Genomic DNA, 21,577 nt, shown 5'->3' on the forward strand with positions numbered 1-21,577 from the left:
GGGACTGGAAGCCAGGACCCTGTGCCATAAAGCAAATTCGAGCGCGATGTAGACTGTAAAGTGTCCGTGCACGACCCAGGGCTGGCGGTCCGCGCTGCTCCGGCGGCTGCTCCGGTGGCCCGTGTCTCCGTGATTAAGTCCTCTTTGCCAGTCCCAGCCACTCTTAAGTGTGGGCTGGACGTGTGTCACATGAACAGCTGGGCTGCGGATTAAGCGGCTGCAGGAAAAGTCACCTTCGTGCTGTGAAACTAACTGGCGGGCCCCAGTGCCAGGGGCACATCTTCCTTCTGGGGCTGCTCAATGACCGATGGCCTGGTCCCTCCACACAGGGGATCCACTTGTCACTGTAGCGCTGGCTGGGCCAGCTGCAGCGTGGGGAGCGGCTTGGGGCAGTGCCGGGGTGGCCTCCCCTGTTCTGCTCCGAGTCCTGCCCACCGGCCGCCTGCCCAGGCTCTGCATCTGCTGTGCCCCTAGGAGAGCCCGCCACCTGCCCCTGGGGTGAGGATGGGGCTCGAGACTGGGCCCTGCCACAGGCCACCGGGCCTCCCCGTGTCCCCCCTCCTCTCCTCCTGGACGGGCCCCCTTCCTCTTCACCCCCCACCATTTCCTGAGCAAAATTTCCTGACCGGCAGGAGCTGTCCCCGGAAGTCCGTCCTTCCATCCCTCCTTCCTGTTTGGTGCTTTGTGGCTCCAGAGGATGATGGAAGCTGGAAATGGTTAACGTCTCGGTCACGGGCTGCCACACATTGCAGGCCGCGGGGAAGCCCGTGGGAAAGGATGCAGGCCAGCACTTTGGGGGCCAGGGCGGGAGCATGGCCGGCCCCCCACGACGTTCTGAGAAGAGCCACAGCCACAGCCGAGGGGGAGGAAGGGCAGCAGGGCAGCGAGCTCCCTATTCATTCATTCCTTCATTCAGCAACCTGGGGAAACAGGGAGGGTTTCTCCAGGAGCAGCGGGGGAGCGGCTCCTTTTGCAGAGCTGATGGGAGCCCGGGAGACCGTCCGTGCACCCAGGCTGGAGAGCTGGGCCCGGGCCTGTGTCTTGCTAACCACTATAGAGCGTGGAGTGTGCCCGCGTGATTCTGTGTGTTTCGTAAATGACCTTGCTTGATTCTCCTAGTGCTCTTGGGAGGCAAATATTACTGTTCCAACATACACGTAGGAAAATGGAGGCACAGAGAGGTTAAGGGACTTGCTCAGGGTCACAGCGAGTGTGGTGGTGGGGCGGGTGAGGGCGAAGGCGGTTGACAGTGATGGCTTGGACTGTGGCGAGGAAGGGGGGCGGGACGACCATGGGGTGGGGAGCAAGGAGACGCGCCTACAGGAATGTTGGGTTAGAAGTGGTAGGGATTTGGGGTGGGTGATGGGTCTGGGAGATGGAAGGGGAAGGTCAAAGACGGCCCCCCAGGTTTGTAGCTGTAATGACCGCATGCACGAAGGGGCCACTTACTCCAAGAGGGACGTGCGGGGCAGGCTGGAGAGTCGGAGTTTGGCTCAGGGCATGTTCAGTGCGAGACAGCCAGGCTGCGCTGGGGCCGAGGCCGCAGATCCCCTGTGCTGGGCTCGAGGCCTGGCCGACGTCGGGCTCCGGGCATCTCTGTCGAGCCATGATGGACGTAAGGGAACAGTCAGTCGGCTCCGGTGTGTGAAGGACAGAGGCTGGCATTTAATGCACGGAAGACGGGCAGAGTCTCCCGGGGACGGTGTCCAGCCAGGGACCAGGGCTGATGCTGCATGTGGAGGAGGGGCTGGCGCGGAAGCCGAGAGATTTCAGGAAGGGAAAGGCTGGGGTGGTCCGGGCGCATGTGCTGCAACTTGGGGTGAGGGGTGACCCCTAAGTACTTTGCCCTGCAGACGCCTGGCCGCTGTGTCTCCTCAAAACCCCAAGCCCCAGGGTGCATCACACCACAGCCCAGATGGGAGAACGGACCTCGCCTCTCCTTCCTCTGTGGTGTGACCCAGCGCTGGGCTCAGGTGTCTGCACCCCGCCCACCTCCTGCCAGGCAGGGTTACGGGGGTGATGGATGTGTCTGTCCCGAGGGCTGACTGGGCCGCTGTCCCTGCTCACCGCTGTCCCTGCTCACGGCTTTTTCCTGGGGCGGGCCTGGGGTAGGGAGGTGGCTGTGTGTCTGAGACCCCGCGGATGGGCAGGCAGTCCGTCCCACGGTCCCTTCAGAGAGCTTCAGCCGTAGGTGGTGGGCCTGGCGCACCCTAGGATGTGCCCTTGGGTTTCACAGGGTCTTTCTGTGGTTTATTCACCAGATGAGCAGTGGGGTCTTACTTGGGGACATGGAGGATCTAAGCAGCCCCGCTGGCAGGTGGGCTGTGGGAGCCGTAGGAGGGTCCCTGCCACCCCCCGGGCCCTGAGCCCACTGCTTCCAGCCCCACTTCCCTCCTGAGCAGGGAGGACCCAGAGGCGGGAGAGCAGTGACTCCGGCTCTCTCCCTGCAGCCCAGAGCTGGAGCCGCAAATGGATGGGTGACCTGAGTCGAGGTGGTCCGGAGTGGCTGACCCCGCGCTTGCTTCCTAGACCTCAGACCCTCGGCTGGTGGCACGAGATGGCCAGCTCCCTGCTCCGGGGTCATCGGGCCAGACTTCTCTCCTAGCCCAAGAATGTGCCGCTCCCTGCTCGGCCCCCTCCCAGGCTGGGCTCCGCCTGCCTCAAGTGCTCTGGGCACGAGGTCACCTTAGGTAGCACCCCCCACCACCCCACCCCACCCCACCCCACCCTGGGCCTGACCAGGACTGCACAGATGCAAATCGTTTCATAACTTCGGCCAGGGAGGGGGGTGAATTTTTGATATCTTCCTCTACATAGCCCCTGGGTGGGGGGGCTGCGCTGTTGCACCCCGGGAGGCCTGTCTACTTTTTGTTTTCTCAGATGATTTCATCAGTGGGGGGAGGCGGAACCCCAGCGCCCCCAGCTCTGGTGAGGATCTGCTGACAGTCCTGCTGATAGGAGAGGGGGTGGGGGTGGAGGAGAGGCCTCAGCCCCCTCCTTAGGGGGACGTCCCTGATAAGAGGAAATTCCACTCGGTGACAAATGGCCAGTTTCCACCCATCCACGGGGGAGGATCTTTTCTTTCTCTTTTTAACTTGGCAAATATTTGCCAAGAACTAACGGAATCTCTGCGGTCAGCCGGCGCCCCTTCGGACTTGGTGGGCGGGCGGGCCGGGGCTGGATTCTGGGTTTGCTTTGGGGTTGGGGGTCTTCATGCCGGAAGATTCTCTGGGGTGGGAGGATGCTCCGTGGCGGGGTGCAGGGGGAGGCACGGTCCCTGATCCTGCAAGGACAACGGGGCGGGTGGAAAATTAAATAATAAATCCTTGACACAGGAAGTCGGAGGGCTCATCCCTGGGCCCCGGCTGCGGGTCCCTGCTGCAGGCTGCTTTTTAGGAAGGGAGCATGGGCGGCCTGCAGGTTGGAGCTTGCTCTGGGCGAAGCCTGATGTCTCGGTGGGGCCGCGGAGCCCGGCTGGCCCAGAGGCACTGGAGGAGGAGGAGGAGGAGGAGGAGGAGGAGGAGGCCGGGCCGGGCCGCAAAGAGAGAACAGAAGAGGGCCTCTTCCCGAAGGGGGTGGGCTGGCCTGGTGAGAGGTGGCCGCTGTCCAAATCTGACTCTTGCCGACTCGGGCCAATTGAAACCAAGAGCTTCTTGAGATTCCTCCCTGCACAATGGAGGAGAAGCTTGCTTTCACGCGTTTGGCGGGAGCCGAGCCCAGGAGCCTTGGCAGGCAGTAGGAGTGGGGGACCCCCCCTCCCCGCCTCAGGGGCGCCTCCGGCCCCTGAAAGAATGAATGAGCCTGAGCCGGACGGGCATGGCACTGTCCCTGCTCTGTCCCCTCCCGGGTCTGCGGAGGGCACTGGGTCCTGGGAGATCTTGATTCGGGCACACCCCCACCAGGTCTTCTCTGGCTGCAACCTTGGGCCTGGTTGTTGTTCTTCCTCCCCCTCCTCCTCCCCCTCCTCCTCCTCCTCCTCCTCCCCCTCCTCCTCCCCCTCCTCCTCCTCGGGGGAAAACGGAAGGAGGAGCTCTTAGCTGAAGAAAATGCAGCCCTTTGCATGTGCAAATCCCTCCTTTCTGTGGAGAGGCACGAGCCTTTGTGCTCCATTTCCAGGCGGAGTTTCAGGACAGAGGGCAAAGTCTCAGATTTCTGGCATCCCCAGTTCCTGACCAGACTCTGACTAGACGCTTCCTGCCTCGGACAAAGTGTGAAGTGTAATGTGATTTGGAATTACTTATCGAATTAGATGAGGCTTGTGCGCTTTTTGAAATCCAGTCCCTCTGATCCCCGCCTGCACAAATTTGCAAAATTTGGTCGTTTATATTCAGTGTTTCCATCTTTAGAAGGGAGCAGGAAGTTCCCCTGGGACATTTCTGGGGAGTGTGCAGCGGCCTGGGTAGGTGAACGGGGTGGGTGGGGGTGGGGACTAGGAGCAAGGAACGGAGTAAATGGGAAGAGGTCCTGATTCCCAAGCCCTGAGGGGAGAGCGAGGCCCCGCACCCTCCGGGCCCACTGCTGCTGATGCCCATTGCTGGTTCTCACTGGTCCTGCCTGCTGCAGCTCAGGGAGGGAAGCCCCCTGGCCAAGGAGTATTCGCTGAAACGAATCTGTATTGTGGTCCTGGTCCCCTAGAACCCTGGGATCTTCTTCTAGGATTATTGTTTGTGCCGTTTCTTGCACATCTTGTTCCAGGGCAGCTCTGTAGCCTGTGTGTGCTTGTGTGTGTGTGTCTGGTCCTTCACCTGCATTCCCCAATCCCAGGTTGGCTAACAAGAGCATCTCCCTCCTCTCCCTGCCACTTACACCAGAAGTGAGGAGTCCTCTCTGAGGCCTCTGTGAATGTCAGCTCAGCCTGGGGTGACCTCCAAGAGGTGGAGGGTCCTAAAGGATGAGAATGGGCACTTTGACGTCTGCTCAGATGGGTCCATGTGGGAGCTTTGGCGGGGCAGCAGGTGTGCCAGGCCTCTGGCGTGGGGCCTCCAACTGTACTAGGGTTTGCGTGCTTTGGCGCCCCCGCCTTGGGAGACGATCTGGGTAAGCTCAGCCAACGGCATCGGTTTTACCCCCAAGAACTTCGTCTGGGGCCTGGCTGTGACGCTGGGGCGACCTGACTGCCCCACGTGGTACCACGTGGCTGCCATGGCCCCGACAGAGCTGCTTCTGTGTTTGGCAGACGAGGATGATGTTTGGGGAGGATGGAACTTGGGACACTGCCGGGATGCAGAACAAGGCAGCAGGACAAACAGGGAGGCGGCAGGCTGGGGGGGTCCCCTGGGTGTCAGTTTCCAGGTCAGGCCTTGCAAGCCTGCCGTGGTGAGCTCTCTCTGCAGCTGCCCTGGAGCTGGGGTGGACTGTGAGTGGCTCCGGAGGCATCCCCCACCCCAAGAGCGGGCTTCTTTCCAGGGTCGGCCTCCCAGCCAGATGAGCAACCCACAGCCCCAGGTCCTGTGAGCTCCCTGCGTGATCCCATCATCCTTTGCAGGCCCTGGGTCCGAGCAGAGGTGCTGAGCAGAGGTGGCTGGCTCCGGCTGGGAATCACAGCCCCCGCTGGGCTGCGGGCACTTGGGAGAGGGAGGTCCCTGGTAGGGGCTGGGCAGAGCCCTGCCCGCACTTCCTTCCTGCTTTTGGACCCTGCCACCCACCTCCCGAGAAAAGTCCCGCCCAGCAGGTGTGCGTGCTGGAGGAGGGGGTGGGGCTCACCCACAGGGAGTGGTAAGTGGGCCAGGGGCGGAAATGGGGACCTGCAGAGAGATCGTCTGCCACCCCCGGCGTTGCCCTTTCTGGGAGATGCAGGGCTCCGACCCGGGGGGTACCACCTGGCAGCTGCGGGGCTCCAGACCTCAGGCCTGAGCGTAGCATCTGGGGCCCAGCTGTCCTCTGAGCTGTAGAGCCGGCTGGTGGGCACTCATGGGCACAGTTGGGTTCTTTTCAGTCCGGCGCCACTGGCAGCCTCTGCTTTTCTTTCTTAATTATGACAGCTTTATTGAGATGACGGTTCCCACACCAGACAATTGACCCATTTAGAGCATGCAGTTCGGTGGCATTTATCCCGAGTTGTTTGAGCGTCCCCTCTGTCTGCTTCCAGAACATTTTCATCACCCCAAAAGGAAACCCCTTACGCATGAAGCAAGCACTCTCTCTCCCCCAGCCCCTGGCATCACTCATCTACTTGGTGTCTCTGTGGATTTGCTGATTCTGGATGTTTTGCATCAGTGGGATCGTACACGGGTGACTTTCTGCGACCAGCTTATTAAAACACTGAGTGTGACGTTTGCAAGGTTTGTCCACGTGGTAGCAGGTGCCGGGTCGTCACTGCATTTTATGGCTGATACTCCCATTGTGATTTTTATCCCTTCATCCATCGCTGGATTTTAGATATTTCTCGAGTGCCGCCATCTGGGCTCAGGAGTTAGGGATACCACTGAGCAGGCCACAGTGTCCACAGGTTCAAGGGGCTTGCAGAGGAGGGGGCGGTGGTCAGGAAGCGGGTGGCCCATCTTCTGCCCCTGTGAGCAGTGTCAGTGTAGCAGGGCGGGGAGTGGGGGCTTGCAAAGGGCCACATGGAGCCAGGGCCAGAACCAAAGGCCCCTGGCATCTGCCGTGCCGCCTCGTTTTCACCGTAGGATGACCGTGTCTGTTGCTGTGTCTTGCTGGGGGGTCACCTGGGTTCTATTCATAGTTAGGCTGGATCCCCAGAAGAATTCATCCACCGACGGGTGAATGGATACACAGTGGAATGTTACGCAGATGTGAAGAGGAAGGACGTCGTGGCACCTGCTGCAACATGCAGGGGCCCTGAGGATGTCAGGCTCAGTGAAAGAGGCCAGACACGGGACCGTGCTGCGACCGTGCTGCTGAGGTCTGTAGACGGGTCAAGTTCACCAAGTTAGCAGGTGGGCTGGAGAGGCCCCTGGGGGAGCAGGGGGACAGGTTGGACTTTGGTGGGGGCAATTTCTGTCTGGGGTGATGGAAACAGTCTGGAGGTAGACGGTGGCAGTGGCTGCGCGCCGTCGTGCACGGGCCGCGGGCCGCGGGAGCAGACGCTGAAACACGGTTTAAACGGTCGAAACGTTCTGTGTGTGTATGTTTACCACAACAAAGGAAAGAATTAGGCTGGAGGAAGGTATGAGCCCGCGTGTAGGGTCACCCCAGCCTGGGTGGTCCTGGGCCTTCCTTCCACGGGGAGGTCGGTGTCCTGGTGGGCAGTGACGTCACCGTGGGCCTGAGAGCCTTGAGGGGAGAGCTGCTGGCCTGTGGCTGCTGGGCAGGGAGGGAGGCCGCACCGGGGCCCATGCGTCCAGGGCACACCCGGGGTCCCCTCCTCTGAGGTGGGGAAGCAAGAGCGTGTAGCTTGCCCTCGCGCCGCATTGCCCTGCCCGAGAGCCAGGCGGGAGCAGGGAGAGAAGGCAGGCAGTGCTGCGTGACCACAAGGACGTTACTTAACCTCTGTGATCTGAACCTGAGTTTTCCTCTTTCAGAAACGGGGCTCCGCTGGGGCTCCTGGCTGGCTCAGTCCATGGAGCATGTGACTCAACCATGGGTTGTGAGTTCAAGCCCCAGTTGAGTGTAGAGGTTACTTAAAAACAGGATCTTCTTTAAAAACCAGCTCGGGGCTGCTGGGTGGTGTAGTTGGTTGGGCATCTGACTCTTGGCTTCCGCTCAGGCCATGATCTCGGGGTCGCGGGATCAGGCCCCGCATTGGGCTCCACACCCAGCATGGAGTCTGCTTGGGATTCTCTCTCTCCCTCTGCCCCTCCTGCTCATGCACTCACTCTCTCTCTCTCAAATAATCTTTTTAAAAAATGGGGCTCCCTCTTGTTCTCTTAAGCTGATGAAGGTGCAGACAGAAGTATCTGGGAGGTGAATGCGAAACCTTTTTTTTACGTGAAGAACATCCCTTTCCTATTAATAGCATCTCAAGAAGTTGGGGTGTGAAACAAGACCTTAGGTGCCAGGGCCATGGAAAGAGGATGAGGCCCCAGCCGCAGGGAGAGGTCACTGGGGGACGTGGCCTGGATGCAGGTCTGACCATCGTGGTGGAGGGGCTGCGGGCCAGCCTGGGGCAGCACAGCCCTCCTCCACCCACCCCACACCAAGGGGACACTCCCAAGACCCCCGTCACCCCATGAGTATTGATTGTGTCCCCTCCTGTGCAGGTCTGGAGACCCGGGGCAGGGAGGGGGGCAGTAATCACGCGGCACAGCGGTGCAGGGGAAGCTTCAGGGTCGAACAGATGGAGTGAAGGTCGCAGGTCATTGGCCTGACCTCTTTTGATGGCGTCTCAGGAAGAGAAAAAAAATTGCTCCGAGGACCTCAGTTTCCCCATTTGTGAAAGGAGTAGGTTGACCTAGAACTGTGTGCTGTCCGGCATCTTTGTCGTTTGCCATGTGTAGCTTTTTAAATATAAACTAATTAAAATCAGATCAAATAAATAAATCTAGTTCCTCGCTCGGCCGGGCTGCATTTCAAGGGCTCAGTGGCCCCCACGTGAAAACAGCTGGCAGTTGCTCACAAAAATCAAAGATGCTGATGCCATGCGACCCGGCAATCCCACCTGTGGGGATGTCCCCAAAGGAGGCAAGAAGCAGGGTCCCTGGCTACTTGCACACCTGTATGCGGAGCCGTGTGCGAGAGCAGCTCCGGCGTCCGTGGAGGGATGAACAGATACGCAGGACGTGCTCTAGCCACGCCGGGCACTCGTGCTCAGCCTCGAGAACGAAGGGTGTCCTGACACCTGCTGCGACATGTGCAGACCGTGAGGACATTATGTCACGTGCAGTAAGCCAGCCCCCAGTGGGTGAGCGCTGTTAAGATTCCCCTTTATCGAGGGGTCCCTGGAGCAGCCAGTTGCACAGACAGTAGGATGGGCCCCCCCGGGGCGGGGGGAAGGAGGGGGGTTCAGGTGTCGCGGGGAGAGAATCGCAGTTCCCCGAGGTGGAAAGCTTTCTGGAGATCGACTGTACAAGGTGAACGTATTTAACGCCACCGCACCGGACACTTTAAATGGTTGGTGGCAAATGTCAGGTTTTGTGTATCTCTTACCACGATTAAGGAGACAGTCCCAGTGGCTACAGCGTCAGACCGCGCAGGGGGCACAGAATGGGGGCCTCTCGGACGGTGGTGGAGGAGACGGAGGAGACGGCCCCTGTCATCGCTCCGGGCCGGCCGGAGCAGGTCCCTGGTGGCTCTCCGTGGGAAGCAAGTGTTCAGAGAAAGTGTCCCTGGGCCCGTTTGCCTGATGGGGCCTCTGCTTTTTCCACGCAGAGGCCCTGGAGGCAGACCCCACAGCCTGCCACCTCCCGGCCGGGCAGGACAAACTGGGGTGGCTGCCCCCGGAGAGGAGAGGCTGGCAGGATGGACCCTCACCTGCGTCGCCGAGGGAAGGATGGGGCTTGTCGCTTTATTATTATTATTTCTCGAGCAGGGCCCTGGGGGGCAGGATGTTTGCTTTGTGGTTTGAGTTTCTGCAGTGGATGTTGGCGCCCACGGAGGGGGCCAGCTGGAGCAGAGGCCGAAGGGGAGGAGGGAGCTGGAGCGGAGGGGTGCAGGGGGGAGGGAGGGGGAGAGAGGGGAGGGGGTGCCCAGGCCCGGACAGAATGGCTCCCAGACCCACAGGCAGATGGAAGCAATTTGAGGTCACGTGGGGCCGGGCTGAACTGCTGGCCTGCAAGAGGAGGCCCCACGGCTGCCTCCAGGAAGCAGCCCCACAGCCACATGTTCAAGGCCAGATGCAGCGCTTGTCTTTGTTTATTTAAAGATGCTGGAGCTGGGGACAGTGTTTCTGAAGAGGGAGCAGAGGCAGATGCCTTCTGGGCGCTGCTGGGAGGAGGCCCGAGGCTGTCATCGCTGCCTCCTGGGTCCCTTGGCTTTCGCTGGCCTGGGCGGGGGGCAGCGGGGGTCCCCGGCGCTTTCACATGTGCTCTGTTATTTGCTCCATCCCCCATCCGGCGAAGTAGGAATTACCCACGCTTTGTGGGGCTGAGAAAATGGAGAAGTTGAGTGACTTTGTGCGGATAAGCCGCCCACGCTCCGATTTCTGGGACTGGTCAGCAGATGGTCCCTCCTTGTCGTGGGTGGGAAGGGTGCCTGCCCCCGCTGTCCGCGCCCTCTGACACCTGGAAGACAGAGGTGCGAGCCGGCCGGGCCCACTGGGGTTTGGTGGTTGCAGGAGCGTCCGGGCACTTCCCCAGGAAGTGGAGGCACAGTGTGTCTGAGACCCCCGCGGTGGCCTTCGGGCCGGGCAGCCCGTGCCTGCTGCTTCCTCGGGCGGGACCGGGAGGACACGACCCTGTCGTCCCCCCCCCCCCCCCCCCCCCCCGCCCAGCACACACCCGGGAGCAGGGGAATGGGGGTTCCGGGGCTGATGCCCAGGGAGCCAACCAGCCCCACCCTGCAGGGACCCGGGAGACGTCGAGGTGCACCGTGTGCTTTCTTCCCGTGAGCTTGGGGTGCACCGGACAGGCCCGTGAGCGCCCCCGGGAAGTGGGGTGGAGCTGACATTCCTCCTGAGTGGTCGAGAGGTGGGAAGGGCCTGGATGCACCAGGGCAAGGGAGGCCGCCAGGGGAACTGAGAGGCTGCCCAAGGAAAGGTGCGGCCAGGCGTGTGTGGTGTGTCTAGGGGCACACCGGGACGGGGTGCTCCTGCCAGGCCCTGGGGGGGACCCGCATTGCGGTGAGCACCTCTCACGTCCCCACTGGGTGCCTCCTGGTCGTCCCTCCCTTAGGCCTCTGACCGGGACGTGCAGACTCCCGAGGGCGGCCAGGGGAGGAAGGTTCTGACCTGCAAGCTGCAAAAGCTTGAGTTGCTCCTAGAAGCAGCTCCGTCCCATCTGCCCGTCCACAGACCTGAAAGCAAAAGCTGTGGTTGTGGGGAACACAGGTGCTGGGCTGAGAGGAGAGCCCGCGGGGCCCAGTCCAGGGTGGGGGGCAGGGAGCTGCCCCGGGGCCCTCTCCGCCTGCCCTCCTCGCCCGGGAACAGCTGGGCCCCCCTGGAGGAGCATTGCTCGGGGCTTGAACACACCTTGCCCAGGAGGGGCAGGATAGTGAGGACTCGGGTCCTCCTTTCAATCCCAAGAAGGCTGTCCCCTCCTTTGTCCTGGTTCACAGGCTGGCCCCAGACACTCAGCTGTTTGGCCCCAAGGGTCTCGAGGCCCCCAGGCTGCAGCAGGTGCTGGGGCCTATTGCAGCCAGGTGCTGGAGGCGGAGAGGGCCCACCTGGGTGCCCTGGGGCAGGGTGGAGGCTGGGAAGAGGAGGGCTGGGGTCAGCGCTGTATTGGAGCTGAGGGAAGGGCACCGTGCAGGGCGGCCTTTAGGTCTGGGGTGTTCCACAGGGGTCTCAGTTTCCCTGTTTGAGAAGTGGGGGTGGTGTAGGTGCTTTGCAGATGCCTGTGTCTGACCCCCGACACCCCCACTGTCCCCCCACAGCCCCTGAGGCAGCTCCCGGCTGCATTGGCGACATGGCCGACACCCCCAGAGACGCTGGGCTGAAGCAGGCGCCCGCGCCCCGGAACGAGAAGGCCCCCGCGGACTTCGGCTACGTGGGGATCGACTCCATCCTGGAGCAGATGCGCAGGAAGGCCATGAAGCAGGGCTTCGAGTTCAACATCATGGTGGTCGGTGAGTCTGTGCCCCGCGCCGGGACCCTGCACCGGGGGCTTTGGGGCTCAGTCTCCTCTTCTGAAAACCGGGGTGGCTGCATGCGGTCTGCGAGGCGGATCGCCCTGTGTGAACCCTGAGGTGGCAGGTCAGGGCGGGCCCCCGGAGCCAGGCAGCTGGGTCCCCCTATCCCCACGCTGGGCTCTGTGCCCTAGACTAGATCCATGACCCTCGTGAGCAGGAGGGGCCTTCCAGTCACAGCCTAGTCCAGCTCCCCCCCACCCCCGTGCCCTCCACCCTCTGTCCTCCAGTTGTGGGAGGGGACTCGGTGAGTGAGGTTGGGGCACACGGCAAGGCCAGGAGCGCTTCTGGGGCCCAGGCACCTGGGAGGCACGCAGGAGGTGGTCTGATATCCTGGGGGCTCCCTGGCCAGTCAACCTCTCAGCGGCAGGGTCTGCAGTTAGGGGACCAGCCAGCGGGTGTCCCGTCCCTGGCAGTGAGGCCCCAGCTGCCCACCGTCCAGGGGCCCCTGTCCTGCCCCAGAAGGAACCGACTAGGGGCTTTTCACCAAGCCCAGGGGTTGCCCGGCTGCAGGCTTTATGCTGAGCGTGCCTGCACTTCCCACCCAGATGACCCCCAGAAACTGGGAGCCCGGCCCTGGGGTCTTTGGACCCAAACCCAGCAGCGTGGGTGGCCTGGCCGTGGTTAGACCGTGGTAGGTTTGCAGAGCCTCCTGGTATGTCGAGCTCTGGAGAGGAGAGGTGCACGGGGCCCCGGCCCCCCCACATGGCCTCCCCCAGGCTGCTCTGCATCTCGGCTCCTCTTGGGCCCTCTGGGTCCTGCCCTGCTACAGGGCACCACAAGAGCTGGGCCACTGCCTGGGCATCCCAGCCCTTCCTGCCTCCGGAGCTCCCCCCTGCCCCGGGGCCCCCACGGGAGGGGTGCTGGGGGGGCAGCACCAAGGTGCTGCTGAATCGCAGGGCCCACTGACCGGCTCCCATTCTCTCCGCAGGGCAGAGCGGCTTGGGGAAGTCCACCTTGATCAACACCCTCTTCAAATCCAAAATCAGCCGGAAGTCGGTACAGCCCACCTCGGAGGAGCGCATCCCCAAGACCATCGAGATCAAGTCCATCACGCACGGTGAGCGCTGGGGTGGGGCTGGGTGAGTCGGGTCCCCTGGGCTGGGTATGTTGGAACTCTGGGTCGGGGATGCTCTCCAGGACCCCTGCAGGCCCTGGTCAGAAGGAGGCCCCCCCTCCCTGCCCCAGATGACTGAGTTTGCCACCATGGGCAGCAGCTGCCCAAGACGACCGTCACCAGCCCCTGCTGGGCTTTGCTGCTGGAGGCAGTCATCTCCCTGGCGTCACCTGGGGAGGGGGGTCATCGCTGGTTACCCATGTGACCCCGGGGCCTCGGGGTGGGGCTGTAAGGGTCCGGAGTCTCCCCCTGAGCCCGGTGGGTGCTGTGATTCTGTGCAGATATTGAGGAGAAAGGCGTCCGCATGAAGCTGACCGTCATCGACACCCCGGGGTTCGGGGACCATATCAACAACGAGAACTGGTAAGAGCCCATCGGGCTGCTCCTGGCCTCAGAGGCCCCCAAATCCCGGACCAACGCAGTTACCCTGGGAATCTTGCCCTCGCCCTTCCCCTGGGGTCAAAGGTCAGCATGGGAGGCTGGTTTGGGAGCTCAGGGAAGGCTGCGGCCTCTGCTCAGAAAGCCCAACACCCCCAGCCCTTGTACCTGGAAGGCTGGGTACCGGGCGGGGAATCGGGAGACTGGCAGCCTGCGGGAGGGGACGGGGCAGGAGCCGTCGCCTGGTGCGGCCTGATGGGGCCTCTCCGCGCAGCTGGCAGCCCATCATGAAGTTCATCAACGACCAGTACGAGAAGTACCTGCAGGAAGAGGTCAACATCAATCGGAAGAAGCGCATCCCGGACACGCGCGTGCACTGCTGCCTGTACTTCATCCCCGCCACCGGCCACTCGTGAGTCCTGCGCGGTGTTGCCTCTCCAGGTCCCCGGTCCTGCGTGGTCAGGGCGGCTCTGTGCAGCCTGGTTCAGGACCCCGGGCTGTGTCTGTGACTGCTGCTCTCGCCGGGGCGGGGGGAAGAGCGGGCACAGCTCTGCCCCAGGGTGGGAGGAGGGTGCCTGCCCCTCGGGGGCCCCGCGATGCTGCCCCACACCTGCTCAGGGCACATTTCCGGGTGGCGGGGGGCTGTTGAGGGCCAGGGCCTTAACCGACGTCAGACTGCGGCACGCTGGAGCCGGTGTGCCCGGGTCTGGGGGCGCCATGGACAGCAGCCTGTCCCGGAGGCTTGGCCGGGTGCTTCCTCCTGCCTGTCCCTCCCAAGGGAAGCCCCGCAGCCTTCGGAGCAAGAGTAGCCCCAGCTGCCTTCTCGGAGAGGACACCCCAGCCAGGACGGTGCTCAGAGCGGGCCTGTCCCCAGCCTGCCCAGCCCGGCCTGGCTCGTGTCTAGGGAATGCCCCTCTGCCCCTTTCCTGTCCCTTGCTCAGGGCTTGGCTGGCACTCGAGTCATGGCCTTGGCCGGCCTGGCACGTCCCCGCCCCGGGAGCCCGCACGGGCACCCTGAGGGCCCTCTCTCAGCTCCAGCTGGTGCCCCTCGTTCTGTCCCCGTCCCCGCCGCCCCTACTCATCCACGCCGTTCCCTTCCAGCCTCAGGCCCCTGGACATCGAGTTCATGAAGCGCCTAAGCAAAGTAGTGAACATCGTTCCCGTCATCGCCAAGGCCGACACGCTGACCCTGGAGGAGAGGGTCTACTTCAAGCAGCGGGTAGGGCTCCCCGCCTCCACACGGCCGTCAGACACGGCATGCGGGCTTTTCTTAGATGGAAGAGAAAGCGCAAAGGGGGTGGTCTCCACCGAGGGGACAGGGGGCCGGGGCTGCTGCCTCCTCGCAGGCCACATGTCAGAGCCACTCGGGGCACCTGGGCCCTGTAGACCCTCCACCCGGTGGGCATGAGCCAGGAGGCCCTTCTGTCTAATCCCCGAAGCTCCGCATGCCTGGCCCCCTGGCCTCGGCCCACAGCCTCAGGTGTGGGGCTTCTCCCAGCATGCTGAGGGGGGACTGCCCTTGCCATGGCCGTGTTGGCTGGCGGAGGAGCCTGCGCACGGCGGTGGGTCTGTGCTTAGGGCAGAGACGACGGCCGTGCACGGGAGTGTCCCTGTGTCTGCAGGAGCTGGTGCCACAAAGGGTAGTGACAGTCTTTACACGGGCAGGTGCGTGCTGGGCTGCAGAGGGCCTGCGCAGCATCCGGGGCCCGCCAGGACAGAGGGCTTCCGGGTAGAGCTCGAGGGTGACTCGACAACCCCAAGCTGCCATCTTCAGGGTGCGATGCGGCTGGATAGGCAGGACGGGGAGCCGTTTAGGACTTGGGCCTGCAGCTGCCCCTCCTCCGCCCAGGAGGCTCCAGAACTGGAATATCAGGGTCACCAGCCCTGCAGAGCCCGCCCTTCACCCCAAGCTGGGCCCCCTCACTTTCTGGAGGTCACAGTGGGGGCGGATCCGGGGCGGGGGCAGCGGTCCAGCTGGCTGTGTGGACGGTGCCCACACCTCCCCCCTCTGGATCCCCAGATCACCGCGGACCTGCTGTCCAACGGCATCGATGTGTACCCCCAGAAGGAGTTTGACGAGGACTCGGAGGACCGGCTGGTGAACGAGAAGTTCCGAGTGAGTGGGTGGGCCGGATGCCGTGCCCAGGGGCCCCTCGATTCCTGCTAGAGGGCGCGGCGGGGCAGCTCCTCCCAGGGGCCCAGGGGGCGCACCGGCCTTTGCACACAAGCCTGACCAGTGCCGCCTGTCCCTCCCCCAGGAGATGATCCCGTTCGCCGTGGTGGGCAGTGACCATGAGTACCAAGTGAATGGGAAGAGGATCCTCGGAAGGAAAACCAAATGGGGCACCATCGAAGGTAATCGCCAAGCCGCTGAGGCCCCTGGCGGATCGGAAAGCTAAAGCCGCTTCTGCTGACCTGAAGCCCATGCACCAGAGCCCCAGCTGGGTGCTCCTGGACCTCATGGGTCACGTGGCCCCTCTCGGCCACAGGGAGGGGGACAGGTAGCTTCCCCCTTAGCTGTTGGAGCTCTACCCCAATCCCCCAGAGAGAAAGGAGCTAGGAGGGGTCCTGCCAAGTTCTGGTGCTGGTGTTTCATAGCCACACGGTGTGACCCTGGACACCTTGCTTCACCTCCCTGGGCCTACGACAGGGCTGGGCCCTGTGGCTCCGTCCAGCTCTGAGAACCAGACGCTCCGCCCCCTGCAGAAGCTCCCAGGACCCCCACATCTTAGTGCCCTGGGGGCTGCTTGAACAAGTTAGCGCAGACCGGGTGGCTTGAAACAGAAATTGATTCTCCTAGTTCTGGAGGCCCGACGTCAAGGCGTCAGCAGGGTGGGTTCCTTGCGGAGGCCCGGAGGGGGGACATGTCCCCCCAGACCTGTCTCCCGGGGGCTGCCAGCCGTCCTCAATGTCCCTTGGCTTCCCCGCCTGCACCCCCGCCCCGCCCCCCGTCTCCGCTTCAGCTTTCTGACTGCGCCTGTCTTCTCAGAAGGACATTTGTCGTTGGCTTAGCGTCCCCCTGAGATCCAGGATGACCCCCTGTTATGGTCTTTACCTCAATCACATCTTCAAAAACACTTTCCAAATAAGTTCTGCGTCACGAGTAGCGAGGAGCTGGGCGTTGGGCGTGGTGTGGGCGGCACAGTTCACCCCCGTCAGGTGCTGGCGCCCTAGGTGGGCCCCACCCCGGGTGTTTCTTCACCACCCGCTCTGTTTCGTCCTCTCTCTTTGGGACAGAGGAGGGAGGAAGGATGGATTGAAATGGGCTGCTTTGTTCTTCGATCCTGGGGCCGATCCCAGGGCCGATCCCCGGCCGAGGGCCCAGTATAGAGAAGGTCCAGAAGGCCCTCCCCCCGCTGCCACCCTCGCCCCTCTGTGGAACTGGGCAAGTCCCTTAACCCCAAGGGCCTCCATGCTCACCATCCTTAAAATGGGTACCATGGGCCAAGATTTTAGTAAAATGCAGAACGTCCCAAGGACTTCTGGAGCTTTTAGGGCAAACACGCTGCAAAAGTGAGGGCCGTGAAAACCGCCGGTCAGGGGGCTCTGTCTGTGCCCGCTTCACAGGCATTATCCTGCTGCCTGCCTGCCCCTCCTGCAGGAGGCCGCGCTGCGGAGCCCCAGGGCCCAGCCCTGCTCTGCTGAAGCCTGGGCGAGGCCTGGGCGGACCTGCCTCGGGTGCCCACGGGTGCCGATCGGGTGCAGGATGGTGTTTTACGAACCCACCTCTGCCTGGGTGTTTGCTGGCTCCGCCTGCTGCAGATCTCCCCTCCTGCAAGGGTTGTGACCCCTGGGGGGGTCTCTGGGGGCGCTGCTCACTCACAACCAGCCTTTCCCTGGGCTTGTCCTGCGTTGGCTCCGCCTCGTCTTGAAACCTTGCTGTTTAGGAGCTGGTTCACGGACACACCGCTCTGGAGGGCGAAGTGTGGGATAGGAAGGGCCCATGGGGGGCGCCTGGGGGGCCCAGTCCTGAAGCCTCTGCCTTCAGCTCAGGTCATGATTCCAGGGTCCTGGGATCGAGCCCCTCATTGGGCTTCCTGCTAGAGGGGAGCCTGCTTCTCCCTCTGCCGCTCCCTGTGCTCGTGCTCGCTCGCTCTCCTGCTTGATCTCTCTCTCCAATAAATAAATAAAATCTTAAAAAAAAAAAAAAGGCCAGAGGCCACAGAGGCTTGGGGGCAGCCCAGGGATGGACACGCGTCTGCTGCCCCCTGGCGGCCTGCTCCGGCCTGCTGTGTCGGGCCCTAGATCCTATGACCCGTGTGGTGGCACCTATAAGGACAGTGGTGAGGTGGCGGGTCTCCTGCTCCCACAGCCCGTATGAGGGCCCTGGAGGGCCCTGGAGGAGCTACGTCAGCCTAGCTCAGCCTCCCCAGAACAGGGCTGGCTCTTTATCTCCGGGACCGTGTGTGCTGATAGCGGACCTGAGGGATGCTCTGTGCTCGCCCCTGGCAGCAGGCGCTTTTGCCTCATTCTTGCCCACCCCACCCCACCCCACCCCGTCCCTCCCCATCCCTGGTCCTGTTTCCTTGATCTTCCCTGCCACTTGGGGTGCACCGTCCTGAGATATTCCGCTCATCCTCGGAAACGGCCGGGTGTCTTCGGGAACTGGGTGGGGTGTGATACCGCACACAGTCGGCTCATCCAATGCTCTCGAGTCCCTGAGATGTGGGTGACCTTTGAGCCCCCACTTTACAGAGGAGGAAACCGGGGGTCAGAGAGGCCAGGAGGACTCAAGCCAAGGCCAGGGGAAGCAGCCACACTCATGCTCACACTCCCAGCTTGGGGCTCTGCTCTTCCCGCCCGCTCTCCCTGCTTGTAGCAACGCCATATGGGAGCCGGTCGGCGGAAGGTTCTAGTGCAGGCACAGCCCCGTGCGGGTGGGGGTGTCAGAGGCGCATGGAGGGCGGAAGCCAGGCAAGCAGCAACTGGAATAAGATCTAGAGCTCAAGGGCTCGGCAAGGCAGAGGCACTGGGGCTTTTTCTCCGCAGCCCTGCCTGGCAGCTTACCGGGCAGCAGGGAGACAGACTCGTTCCTTGCCCTCTGAGCCCCAGTTCCTGAGACTGCAGGGGAGGGGCCGTGGTGCTGGCTTGTGGGGTGCGAGGAGATTGGATTAAACGTGCAGGCCCCCTGCACCTGACGCCTCTCCGTGCGTGCTCTGTGCCCGCCTCCTGCAGTGTAGACGGTTAGCGGCCTGCCGGTGCGCGACAATCACATACCCCGGTGATGCGGCTTAGTGATGAGGCCAGCAATGAGACTGCCACCAGCTGCGCCCCCAGCCACCACGGGGGTGCCGCTCGGGTCCTCATGGGGGACCTGGGGGCCCCCTCCCTTCCCGTCTTCCCATGTCCCCAGAGCTGTCCCCTGCAGCCAGAGCGCGATGTGAATGCTAACGCGTGTGGGAGAGCGCCCGCTGGGGCACAGGGTCTTTAGGACGCCACCTTCGACTCCTGACCCTGTCCTGGCTTCAGGGATCCCCTGGGACGTCCTGCTCTTCCCAGGAGCCTCCCTGGTTCCCAGTGAGGAGCTGTGGCCCCACCGCTCCGGCCAAGGTGTTATGTATTTACTGGGGAGAGAGAGAGAGAGAGAGAGAGCAAGCGCACAAGCGGGGGAGCGGCAGAGACACAGGCAGAGGGAGAAGCAGGCTCCCCACTGAGCAGGGAGCCCGATGCGGGGCTCGATCCCAGGACCCCGGGATCATGACCTGAGCTGAAGGCAGATGCTTCACCCACTGAGCCCCCCCAGGAGCCCCCAACCCCGGCCCTCCTGCCCGTAGCCCACTGCTGGGTGGAGGGTTCCTGTGTCCTGTCACCACTCAACCAGAACCTTCCGGGGAACAGGAGCCCTGTGGGGCCTGCCACGGTCGTATCTGCAGAGCCGGGTGCCCGTGAGGGACCCAGTGCTCCCCTGTGGGGTGGTGACTCCCATGCCCACCTGCCCAGGCTCCTCTTGGCACCAGAACCCCTCAGGGAGGGGAGCGGCAGGGCTGGGGAGGGCCTTCGGGTGACATTAAAGCTCCTCTGTCTCTTCTCCTCAGTTGAGAACACCACCCACTGTGAGTTTGCCTACCTTCGGGACCTCCTTATCAGGTGAGTCAGGGCTGTGGGCTGTGGGCTTAGCCCCCTGAAGGCCCCGAGAGGCCCCTGAATGAGGAGTGTGGGCAGTGGGGGAGCAGGCCTGGACAGCAGCTGGCCCGACCTCCCCCAGGATGACCTCCGAAGTCCGTTGGCCTAAAACACTGCCATGGAAATGAAGCAGGAAGTAGAAATTCTTCCTCTAGATGATGTCACCTGGGTGGGAAGGGGGCCAGGTTCTCATCTCTGCAGCCTGGATCCATTAGATTCAGGGCCCAGGGGCCTTTGGTGCCAGGCATGGGGGCGGCGTCCCCCACTCCCATCCCAGTGTCCTCTGACCGCACTGCTTTGACCTAGCTGAGGCTCCTTGGTGTCCCCTGGGCAGCCACCCCTAAGCCTATAGAGCAGGAGTAGGGGTGGGGGTGAGGGGCTCCCGCTGTGGCACCAGGGGCTCCCCACTTCTCAGCAGGTGGATGCATTCTAGGAATCTAGGAATGAAGTCAAGGGGAGGGACAAGGGATCTCTTGGGGCCTCTAAGTTGGGGGGATGGGCTGTGGCTTCGGGGGGTGACCCTACCATGTTGGAAAGCCTGGCAGCAGAAGACACCGCCCCCCCCCCCACTTTCCAGTCTGTCCTGAGGGCCTGGGCTGCAGGGGAGGGAAAACCCGAGCATAGGACCAGTGGGGTCCACCAGCACTCCAGCTCAGGCCCTGGCCCCAGGACGACTGGTCCCTGCCCCGCCCCGCCCCCCCCCCCCCCCCGCCCAACCTGGCCAATGGCCTGGGGCTTCTAGGTGGCAGCAAGGACATTCCAGTGTTGTCCCCTCTGAGTTCGCACCCAGCCCCTGCCCTTAGACTTGACACAGGGGGGACGGGGGCACGAGCAGTGGGAACGTTTGTGTTCTTGTGCCTCGGAGACAGCACCCACAACCCCGCCAGGCCTGGGCCCCGGCCCACCTGCTGGCCCCTCCTGGGGGGGCTCCCTGAAAGCCAAGGGGTGGGGACTGGGGTCGGCCCCATCTTGTGACCTCCCTGTGTCGTGTCCCCCTCTCCAGGACACACATGCAAAACATTAAGGACATTACCAGCACCATCCACTTCGAGGCCTACCGGGTGAAGCGCCTGCACGAAGGCAGCAGCGCCGTGTCCAACGGCGTCGACGAGAAGGGGCCCGAAGCCCAGGAGATGTAACCCACCCGCCCTGCCCCCGGGACCCTGCCCCCCAGTCCTCTCCAGCACCACCCCCAGGCCTGCCCACGTGCCCCGTCTTATTTTATATCATTTCCTCCGTTCGTCATCGTCCTCCGCCCCCTGACACGCTGCCGAGTAACGACACGCCGTGTGCCCTCCTGAGTACGCGCGTTATTAGCCGCTGACTCCGGGGCCTGGACCGGCCTGGGCTTCGGAGAGGCCGCGCCCCTCTGGCTGTCCCCGAGGTCTGGGGGGGCAGGAGGGGCCCCCCATTCCGCGTCAGTCCCCATCCCCAGGCGCAGCTCCCGGTCGCCACAGCCTCCACAGCCTCCACAGCCTCCGATCGGGGCAGGGTGGTGTGGGGGGGAGACCCGGAGCCCCCTCCCGCCCCCTCCCTGCGCGGCCCCAGGCCCTAAGGGCCTAACTCAGACCCGGAACTCAGAGAGCCCCTGCCCTTGCCCCACCCACCGGGAGAAGAGTTGATTCCATGAGATGCAAGTTGCCGATTGCTTAGACCCAGCGAGGCCCACTGGCTGCCTGCTGCCCGCCCCCCACCCCCCCACGAGCCCCCATGAGCCCGTCCTGGAGCAGAAAGTGCCTTTATCTCAGCCGTCCACGAGCCAGCGTCCTATCCCCCGCTGTCCCCTCTGCCGGAACTGGGGACAAGTCAGGCAGAGAGAGGTGTGCCTCCATCTCTCCGTCGTCCCCCCTCCCCCCAGGATTTGATTGAGCCTTCAAGGGAAGGAAACGGATGCACCCCACTCCAGCCCACCCCCATGATTCTGGGGAAGGTCCAAGCAAGTGAATCTGGTGGAGGAGATGAGGAGGAGGTGACTGTGCCAGAAGGAGGGGGCTGTGGACCGAGCCTGGGCCTGTCAGAGCGGCCCTAGTGGCCCCGGTGTCTGCCCTGCACCGCCCCACGGAACTGGGAACTGGGAGAGAGTGTGTGTGTCCGTCTGTCTGTTTAGACACCTCTTTGGCCCAAGATGCTCTGGTTAAATTATGCCCAGGCGGCCACCCCAGGTACACATGCAGCCCTCCCGGGCCAGGCCTTGCTGACACCATAACCCCAGGAGCTTTTCATGGCCCTAAATGTGCCTCGGCTCCTGCGCCCCAGAGCCCATCGTAAAGACACCCTCAC

General features: G+C 63.1%; 1 protein-coding gene and 1 long non-coding RNA gene across 8 annotated transcripts in view; one reads left to right on the forward strand and one right to left on the reverse strand.

Moving 5' to 3' along the window:
• The window catches only part of SEPTIN9 (septin 9), a 143,604-nt gene extending 122,837 nt beyond the window's left edge, over nt 1–20,767 (forward strand). For all 7 annotated transcript variants that reach the window (XM_041723918.1, XM_041723920.1, XM_041723919.1 and 4 more), the window contains 9 exons: nt 11,428–11,619; nt 12,611–12,739; nt 13,078–13,159; nt 13,449–13,586; nt 14,276–14,393; nt 15,195–15,290; nt 15,433–15,529; nt 19,210–19,261; nt 20,301–20,767. In XM_041723918.1, coding sequence (XP_041579852.1) covers nt 11,428–11,619; nt 12,611–12,739; nt 13,078–13,159; nt 13,449–13,586; nt 14,276–14,393; nt 15,195–15,290; nt 15,433–15,529; nt 19,210–19,261; nt 20,301–20,436 — 1,040 coding nt within the window. In that variant the 3' untranslated portion in view covers nt 20,437–20,767. The remainder of the gene's footprint in view (nt 1–11,427; nt 11,620–12,610; nt 12,740–13,077; nt 13,160–13,448; nt 13,587–14,275; nt 14,394–15,194; nt 15,291–15,432; nt 15,530–19,209; nt 19,262–20,300) is intronic.
• LOC121472652 lies at nt 11,620–13,477 on the reverse strand. The gene is made up of 3 exons (XR_005982966.1): nt 13,343–13,477; nt 12,590–12,780; nt 11,620–11,723 (listed from the first exon to the last, which is right to left on the reverse strand). It is a non-coding gene; the product is annotated as an uncharacterized LOC121472652 (long non-coding RNA).
• Nucleotides 20,768–21,577: the final 810 nt, after the last annotated feature.

This window comes from Vulpes lagopus, chromosome 12, assembly GCF_018345385.1.
Source record: "Vulpes lagopus strain Blue_001 chromosome 12, ASM1834538v1, whole genome shotgun sequence".
NCBI classification, from domain to species: domain Eukaryota; kingdom Metazoa; phylum Chordata; class Mammalia; order Carnivora; family Canidae; genus Vulpes; species Vulpes lagopus.